General features: G+C 38.7%; 1 protein-coding gene across 10 annotated transcripts in view; it reads right to left on the bottom strand.

The window, feature by feature from the left end:
• The window catches only part of SBF2 (SET binding factor 2), a 452,107-nt gene that overhangs the window by 37,726 nt on the left and 405,144 nt on the right, over positions 1 to 9,237 (bottom strand). For 6 of the 10 annotated variants that reach the window (XM_057316868.1, XM_057316867.1, XM_026486067.4 and 3 more), the window contains 4 exons: positions 8,893 to 9,091; positions 6,140 to 6,336; positions 3,935 to 4,075; positions 2,974 to 3,069 (listed from right to left, as the gene is read on the bottom strand). In XM_057316868.1, coding sequence (XP_057172851.1) covers positions 2,974 to 3,069; positions 3,935 to 4,075; positions 6,140 to 6,336; positions 8,893 to 9,091 — 633 coding nt within the window. The remainder of the gene's footprint in view (positions 1 to 2,973; positions 3,070 to 3,934; positions 4,076 to 6,139; positions 6,337 to 8,892; positions 9,092 to 9,237) is intronic. The other 4 variants (XM_026486069.4, XM_048217049.2, XM_048217056.2 and 1 more) reach the window with 1 other exon arrangement.

Raw genomic sequence — 9,237 nt, forward strand, 5'->3', positions numbered from 1 at the left:
ATCCCCTTGCATGAAAAAGGCTGAGTCTGAGCCATAATATTAAAAAAGAGAAGCAAATGTAGGTGAATCGTGTTGGTGAATATACATGAGCCTCAGGTACTAAGATAGAAGAGATAATTCTGTACCTGAAATTTATATTACAAGTCATCTGGCCAAATGGAGGGAGAAATAATGTGTTCTTGATGAAGTTTACAAAGGCAAAACTCAAGAGCAGAGCGTGGAGAACTTGTTGACATGCCTTGCTGACAATATAAACTTTCAGATGGTAAACCAGACAATAACGGGAACTGCAACCTTGAGCCAGATTCTGATAGGAGCTCTTGGCAACAGGAATAGCAGGCAGGAAGCTTAGGAGACAGTCACTGTACTATTTTTTAGTTTAAATTCACTAAGAAATGATAAGAATGAAGTATGTATCTTAAACTTTAAAACAATGGTATTTTAAAAATTCAGAAGAAAGCTTTTTATGACTGTTATGGGTTAAACTATATGCCTCTGCTTCAACTCATATGTTGAGGTCCTAACCCCTGGTGCTTCAGAATGTTATCTTATTTGGAAATAGGGTTATTGCAGATGTACTTAGTTAAGATGAGGTCATACTGGAGGGGGATGGACCCCTAATTTTATATGATTAGTGTCCATATAAAAAGGGAAAATCTGGAGACAAACACCCAGGGAGAACATCATATAAAGATGAAGGCAGATATCTGGGTGATACTTCTACAAGCTAAGGAATGCCAAAGATGGCTAGCAAGCCACCAGAAGCAAGGGGAGAGGCATCGAACAGATTCTGCCTCATGGCCCTCAGAAGGAACCAATCCTCACAACATCCTGACTTTGACTTCTAGCATCCAGAGAACTGTGAGAAAATTGTTGTTTAAGACAACCAGTTTGTGGCACTTTGTTACAGTAGCCCTAGCAAACTGATACAATGACCTTCAGGCCTGAAACACTAATTCAGAAGATGAGTGAAGAAGGTTGAAAGCTATTAGGAAATCCTGCAATTGTAGAACATTCTGATGAGGGAGAAAAAAAGTATCTAAAGAACCAGTATGACTGTCAGGAGATATGCATAGTAATCTTGGTCTTCAAAAGGGGAAAAAAGTGAATTTTGTGAAATACAGCCTTCCATAATGTTGATTCTGAACCAAATTCTAGAATGGATTACTAATGGATAACTTATTACTTAAAAAAAAGCACTAATTCCTATAATGAGTCATGGTAAACTAACCATATAATCTTTTGTGATATAGTTAACAGCTGGAAAGAGTGGAAAATATCGAATTAAAAAGATTGGCAGAGATTTAGAAATATGGTTCAGGTGGGTTTTAGTAGGACTTCTAACTAGTATATATTAACAGATAATCTCTTTCTTCAGGGAGGCTTCTAAATTATTTTGATCAAGACTTCTGCCCTTAGGTCTGGCTTGTTCAATATTTTTTATTTTTTAAAAGATTTTATTTATTTATTCGACAGAGAGAGAGACAGCCAGCGAGAGAGGGAACACAAGCAGGGGGAGTGGGAGAGGAAGAAGCAGGCTCCCAGCGGAGAAGCCTGATGTGGGGCTCGATCCCAGAACACCAGAATCACGCCCTGAGCCGAAGGCAGACGCTTAACCGCTGTGCCACCCAGGCGCCCCTGTTCAGTATTTTTTAAAAACAAATTACATTATAGCAGAAATCAGACTGATGCATGACAAGAGGCTAATACACAGGTAGACAGAATCAGGATCCAAAGTCTAAAACAACAGTCCATATAAGAAAAGACCGAATTTTGTAGGTAGAGTACATAGCATATTTAGGTTCAAAAATCAACCCTCAAGGCTAGTACTATATATTGTTAAGAACAACAGCACATGGGAAGAGATTTCAAGTGATATTAATGTCAGTACGGTCAACCTAGTGATGGGGCCATCCTCATATCTAACGTAATCTGAGGCTGCACGAGTTCAAATCTGTGGAGTTCACTGAGTGACAAAGACGGCTAAAAGAAAGCAACCGTTCGAATCTGGGTATTTGGAGCTAATGAAAGTTCTCAGAGTGAAAAGATGATATCAGCTTTTAAATCTGAAGGTCTGTAGTATGGAGATTAAGATTTAGAATTTTCTAGGTTTAGAGGGCAGAGCTAGGGCCAATATGTAAAAGTTACATAGTGGCAGGTTTTTAGATCAATATGAGAAAGAATTTTCTAACAAAGAGTTGCTTACAAATTGAAGGGACTACTTTTAGGGAGAAATGAGTTTCCCATTATTGATGATGTTCAAGTAACTTGGATAATTCCCTTGGTATGTTTTCAAGGGGATTCAGCATTGCATGGGAGTGAGAAGAAAAGCCCAAGATTCTATGAATCCAGTATGAAGTAGGAGATTTTACAATCAAGATACTTGTTTTGGAATTTCCTCTGAAAAGTAAAAGAATCTCACATAATCTCCAGAGACCAAAGTGGGCCACCTGTGGAGCTAGAAGAGCAAATGCAGGCCTTTCTCTACTTGCTTATGCCAGCAGCAAAAGTCCAGAGGAAAGAAAGGGTAACCTGAATATCAATCTCTTCTGTTCCCTAACCTAGTATTTCAGAGAATAGGAGTAAAAATTACAGGCGCTGGAGAGGCACAACTCTTTGGATCTCGAATTACTTCTCTCTAGCTGCTTATGCTCTGTGATCAGCTTTTCTACCCTGAAAACCTGAAGCATTCTAGGGTATTCACAGGGCTGACCATTTAGATATGTTCCCCTTACCTCCCGTGGCTTCCAAACTCATCAACATCTAAGATTTCAGCAATTATTATGCCTCTTGTTCCAGGAGGCTAAACTCATCTGTCATGACACCAGTAACAAATTAGGTAATTTATTTAGAAAAGGGTACTTAAGAACAATTTGAACCATAATTAGTTGATTTAAAATATCACTATCTAGAGTAAAGTTTTCTGATTTTAAGGTCGTATCAGTGCTCAGTTATAAAATCAATCTTACTAACCTCCTCGAGCAAAGCTATTGGATGGGTTTACATCCAAATGTCCTGGCACTACCTGCTTAAGCACAGTGGACATTCTTGACGTCCTCCTTTCAGTCCCTGAAAGTCAGCCAAAAAGAAGAACAAAACCATGTCGTTCAGGTTAACATTACTCAAATGACAAAAAGTTATCTTTGTGTATAGCAGGTCTAATTGCTGCCAAACATTGTACTTTTTAAGTACCCGCAGCTTTACTAGAGATAACAAGGCACTGTTACTATTCCTCAGAGATACACACATTTGCAGGATTATAGAGAGTTAGGTTTGGCAAGTGCAATCAGAGAATTTAATGATAACTGAAGCGAGGCATGCATGGTGTTACTTTACAAGAAAAGCCACTTTCTGCTTATGTTGAGCTGCTTCAAATAGCTGATGAAGCCAAAGAGACCAACTCTTCAAGTCACATGCTCCTGTGTCCTACACACTAGGGTTACCTCTACGTGAACCCTTTGGGTTCCATCACATGATAACTGAAACAGAATAGTAGTACAAGTCTTAATGGCTTCCTCCAAATCTAGTGAAAACAAACTGCACTACAAATTCTCAGGAATTCCAAACTTATATATGATGATTTACTACATATGCATTTAACAATCAGGTGTTCAACCCGTACATTCAACTTTGTAATAATATGTTAAAGTCTATGTAAAACAGATTCTAGGAAAAAAGATGACTTTATTTATGTTCCCCACCCTTATTATTCTTTTAGAAAGGAAATAATTGAATCCCCACATTTGGTTACTGTTCGTAGACATTAACAGTGGTATGCTGATTTTTAAATAAAAGGAGCTAAAGTTATAGCCCCACAGGGTAAAGCTTTAAGGGGTCATACGGAAGTAACAGTGCAAATAACTAAAGAGACTAACCCTGGGAATGAATCTGACCTTTCATAGTTGTCAAGAAGAAAAATATTATCAGATCTTACCTGGAGACAGAGCAAGTGCTGGCCTGACAGTAAGGGTGTTACTGCCACTGAGTTTCTGATGCACAGAAACTGCATTCAGTAAGGCTTGCAGGTATTTTTCTTGTTCTATGCTACTGGAAGATTCTAAAGAGGAGGTAGGAGCTATAAAAGAAAAAGTGAATAAAACAAACTGTGTCTATGTTAATAAAAGAGATATCTACCTACGTATCTTATTCTTTCTCTTTATAATCTTCAAGTTACCACACCCAAACATAGAAACCAGACCCACTTTAAGCTGTAAACTCTTAGACGGCTATCCTCCTTTGATACTGGTTTCACCACACCCACTTCTCGGTTGACTCATCATCCTCCCAGAAAGAGCCCAGGTCTGGAAAACCAGCACAGGGCTGTCCTTCCAAGCACAGCTGTAGCTTCTCATTGTACAAGTAATGTATAGAAATGAAGAGTCACAAAGGGCCACATCTCCTTGATGATTTCCCCCAATTATCCTGTCCTTGCTACTGTCTGGGAGCAGAGGATGAAGTGGGTTCCCCTGGCATCCCGGAATGGGCAGAGGTGAGAATTCCCCATATTAGCAGCTTTCTTCTAATTCTGCCACACGGGTCTAACAGGGCACACAAACTTGTAGGGGTTTGTTGCAGGAAGAGTGGAGGAAGATGGGGAGAAGGTAGCAACAGCTACTGCCAGATCCCCTGGTCCTTCAAAGAGAGGGACAGAGGGTATGCACAGAGGGAAACAAATGTGAGAGCAATTCCAGTTTGCAGGTAGTCTGAGTCTCGTTTGTGTGGAGCAAAGAATCACTGAAATTGGTCCAGGCATTTTAAAGGGCATCATTCTGGACTCATTAGAAGGACAACAGATATTGACAAATTTTCTTACATCTTGAATTAAAAAAAATAATTAGCAAAATTGTATTTTATGAACTTTAAGATGCCATTATTATATTTTGTAAACCTAAGATGTCATCAATTATAAGATGTACCATTATTTTACGTACTAAGAATTAAAAATTCTACCATGTAAACTATGACAATTTTTTCTGATCACATAAATTTTAAGATGCATCCCAATTTCAAAGATATTAAAATGTAAACATATGTGTGAGCTCAAAAGTATGAAATATTTTTATATTAGATTAAAAAAATCAGAAACCAGTAGAATAAAACAATTTCAATTTTTTTCCCAATGAAAAGCTCAGTGATGTATTTCTCAGGGCTCCTGAAATGATACCCTCACTTTACGTAACTTACGTATGCTGTGTTCTATTATATTTACTATGTGGCTTGGGAGGGTTCCCCAGCGTCAAAAATAGTTCAAAGCCAATTGCCTTTAATTATACCAACGCTGAGACTCCAAGACAGGTGGGATGATGATGATGATGATGATGTGTTGTGTGTGTGCTGCCCTCAGTCAAGTGAATTTTCAGGAGGAAAATGGATGAGCATAAAAAGGAGGTGTCAAAGGCGCATGGTTTTACCTGCTGAACCACAGAACCTGACTTACGTTACTTCTGAAGAGTTAAGATCACAGCCAAGACTACACTGGATCTGATCTCTTGGTGGGCTAGTGCTTAACTTCATTGAGCATCTACTATAAGCTAGACGTTATGGGAAAGGTCAACAAAATATAGTCCTGACTGACTTCCAGACCTCAAGCACAGTGCTTAAAAATAACCTCAGAAAAAAGGACAGCAGTATTATCTGCTTTCTGAAGTTGGCCTCCCTCTAGCTCCCTAAAATATCCTTTGCTTGAGAGCTTCTTTGAAGGCAGCATTTTGGTCATTAGTTTGCTGACTTGTTTGTGTGTGTGCATGTGACCTGCAGGAATGAGATAAAATATCTCCTATTACACGGGACAGAGAATCCCTACTTGCCTCTGAAGCTGTTAAATATATTTGGATGTTTCCCAGAAGGAAAGAGAAAGATTAGCATAATCTGGTTTCCATCTGTGAATACTTGGTTTGCTGAAATGAAAACAGCCCAGAACCAAAGACTTTATGATGATAATTTCTATTAAAACCCAAATATAGACAGACATATTAAGCAAGACGTCAAGTAGTACATGTGTTATATTGCGCAGTGGGAAGCCTGTGTGTGAGAGAAGGCTCGATACAAGGGCAGAGTCGGCATTTCCAGATATTACTTCCTTTATTTTTAGGAATTCTCTCAAGTGACATGATCATTACTGTGCCGTAGAGATGCTTACCTGCCTGAGGGGAGTTCTGAGATTTGAAAAGCCCGACTACTCCCTTCCCGTGGAATCCTCCCGATCGGAGAAGCAGGGTACTGCTCCTTGAGTTCTTCCAACATACAACAGGCAGGCGGTTGTGCCGATAGCAGCGGGCGACTCTTGGTAAACTACTGTCTTGTACAGCTTGTGGCACAACTAAAAGGCCAGGATAGCTTCAGGCACGTGGGAAGGAGAGAGAGAATATGAGAACATGAGTATCATCATATCCCGTAATTTTCTAAGGCCCAGAAACATACTGGTTGAGGGGTAAGATAGTTTTTAAACATGGAACTTAGTTTCAACTCAGTTCTTCTGGGGTTGAGAAGAAACAGCAGAGATGGTGAAAACGGCTAAATAAATCCATTAATCTGTAGTCTTTTTTGAAATAAGCCCCCTTTAGTGATACTGCAGATTCCTGAGGAATAACCTAAACTTAAAAAATAAAAATGCTCTGTAGAATTACTAAAAAGGGCTCTGTTAAACTGATGATTCCGTTTGCCTTATGCACTACTTTCTGTCAACTTGAAATAAAGATTGTAAGATTCCTGGATTAATATCAACTTTATGAGAATGACAAGTCAAACTGTCAACTCATTAGTCTGCTGAGATGACAACTGAGCACAGAGTACACTAATATTAGCCTGCGGAGATGGTGAAAGAACTAAAAATCAAAACCAAATGATTTTTGGTATGAGAACAGTACGTTCAAATGTCAAAATAAGTTTAAATATTAACACTACATGCTGATAATTTTTTTAAAAAGATTAGCTCATAAAGTTACAGGATATGACGCTGGGAAAATACAAAACAGACAGGAGTACCTTGTTTTTATAGATTAGGAAACACAAGAAGATAGGCAGGCTTCAGAGTCATTTCCTTTAGTTTATTTAGAAATATTATACTAAAAAGATTTCATATTAGTAACCTCCCAACCTCTAATCCCATATATTTGTGTGTGAGTATGTTTGCTGTTCTTCCTCTTTTTTTTTTTCTTTTAAATGTAGGCTCCACGCCCGGTGTAGAGACCAATGTGGAGCTTGAACTCATGACCCTGAGATCAAGACCTGAGCTGAGATCCAGAGTTGGATGCTAACCGGCTGAGCTGCCCAGGCGCCCCAGGATAACTGCACTCGCAATCCCTAGCACCTACTTCATCCATCCCTCCATCTATCTCCCTCTGGTAACAATCTGTCTGTTCTTTATAGTTAAGAGGCTGTTTTTTGGTTTGCCTCTCTCCTTTTTTTTCTCTTTTTTTCATTTGTTTTGTTTCTTAAATTCCACATATAAGTGAAATCATATGGTATTTGTCTTTCTCTGACTGTTTATTTTGCTTAGCATAATACTCTCTAGCTCCATCCATGTTGTTGCAAGTGGCAAGATTTCATTCTTTTTGATGGCTGAGTAATATTCAGTAATATTCAATATTGGAATGTTATATGTATATACCACATCTTCTTTATGCATTCATCAATTGGCCTGCTTTCATAATTTTGTTACTGTAAATAAGGCTGCTGTAAACACAGGGATGCACATATTCTTTTGAATTAGTGTTTTCCTATTCTTTGGGTATATACCCAGGAGTGTGATTACTGGATCACAGGGTAGCTCTATTTTTAACTTTTTGAGGAACCTCCATACTGTTTTCCACAGTGGCTGCACCAGTTTGCATTCTAATCAACAGTGCACGACGGTTTCTTCACATCCTCACCACCACCTGTTGTTTCTTGTGTTTTTGACTTTAGCCATTCTGACAGGTATGAGGTGATACCTCATTGTGGTTTTGATGTGCATTTCCCTGATGATGAGTGATGTTGAGCACCTTTCCATGTGTCTGCCGGGCAGGTATTTGTAAATTTAAACTGTCATTTAAAATAAGATATCTATGGCTCTTTAGGAACAGAGGGGTTGAAACGAATAGTAACGTTAAGACAACTTTCTAAAATAGGTACAAGCCTTGCAATATACAAAGTACTTTCATAGCCTTATTCTATTCAAACTGGGAATTTATGAATGCAAAGGAAACAACTTACCTGCAGATGAAAATGATTAAACTTGTGGATGGCAGAAATGTAGTTTTAATAAATATAAATAGAAAGCATGAAACAGAACTTAACTGATACAGGAAACAGTGAGAGATGACAAGAATAGAAGAAAACATGTGCAATTACATTCTCTAATATCCCTCGAAAATATTCTAATTAGCATAAGAAAACCCTGCCTACACTTGGGTCAACAAATACAGTGTGGGCCAAACCAGGCTCTGCCCATTCATTTATTTACCATCTGCGGCTGCTTTTGAGGCAGAGAAGCTGCAATGAGGAGCTACAATGAGACCATATGGTCTACAAAACTGAAAATGCGTACTATCTGGCCCTTTAAAGAGAGGGAAAATCCTATTTTTATTTCAAGTTATCTTCAGGCATGATAGAAAAGATGCAAATGGGAAGAGAAAGACAAATTAAAAAAAATCATAAAGGAGACAAAAACTCTTACCTTTCACCTTTTGCTCTAATCTAGGCACTACTCACTGATACAGTTACACTTCTGAGAATGCCAAGGAGATGCTTGCTCGTGCTGCTAGACAGTGTGCCTTAGACACACATATTCCTGCAGAGCTTGCTCCTTATTTTCTGATATTTTTCTCTCTCTGGGTTATGGTGACAAATAGCCCATTCAAGACAAAATAGAAGAAAGGAAAGGTGTTTTTTGGAGCCCACTAACAGACTTACCTCCGGCAGAGTGAATACATCCTGTTGGAGGCAGTGATTCGAAAATACTCTGGTTTTGAGCGAGAAGAGCTGCCACTTATGGTTCCCAGACCCAAACGCTGATAGTCTCTGAAACAAGCTTTTTCCACTAACTGCTCCATCGTAGACTTCTCTGAGGCCTTCAGAGTGGTACTTGTGGGGAGTTCACTATCATCTGAAACTGTGGAGGCAGAAACAGATTTTGAAAAAATGGTATGGCTCAAAGTAGAGGATTAGAAGCTTCCTTTTGAAGAAGATTCTTAAACCAAGAGAGGTTTATATTAGGGTTACGGGCATTACATATATCATAAATTAAATCCTGTTAAT

The sequence above is a fragment of the Ursus arctos genome, unplaced genomic scaffold (assembly GCF_023065955.2).
Source record: "Ursus arctos isolate Adak ecotype North America unplaced genomic scaffold, UrsArc2.0 scaffold_22, whole genome shotgun sequence".
NCBI lineage: Eukaryota > Metazoa > Chordata > Mammalia > Carnivora > Ursidae > Ursus > Ursus arctos.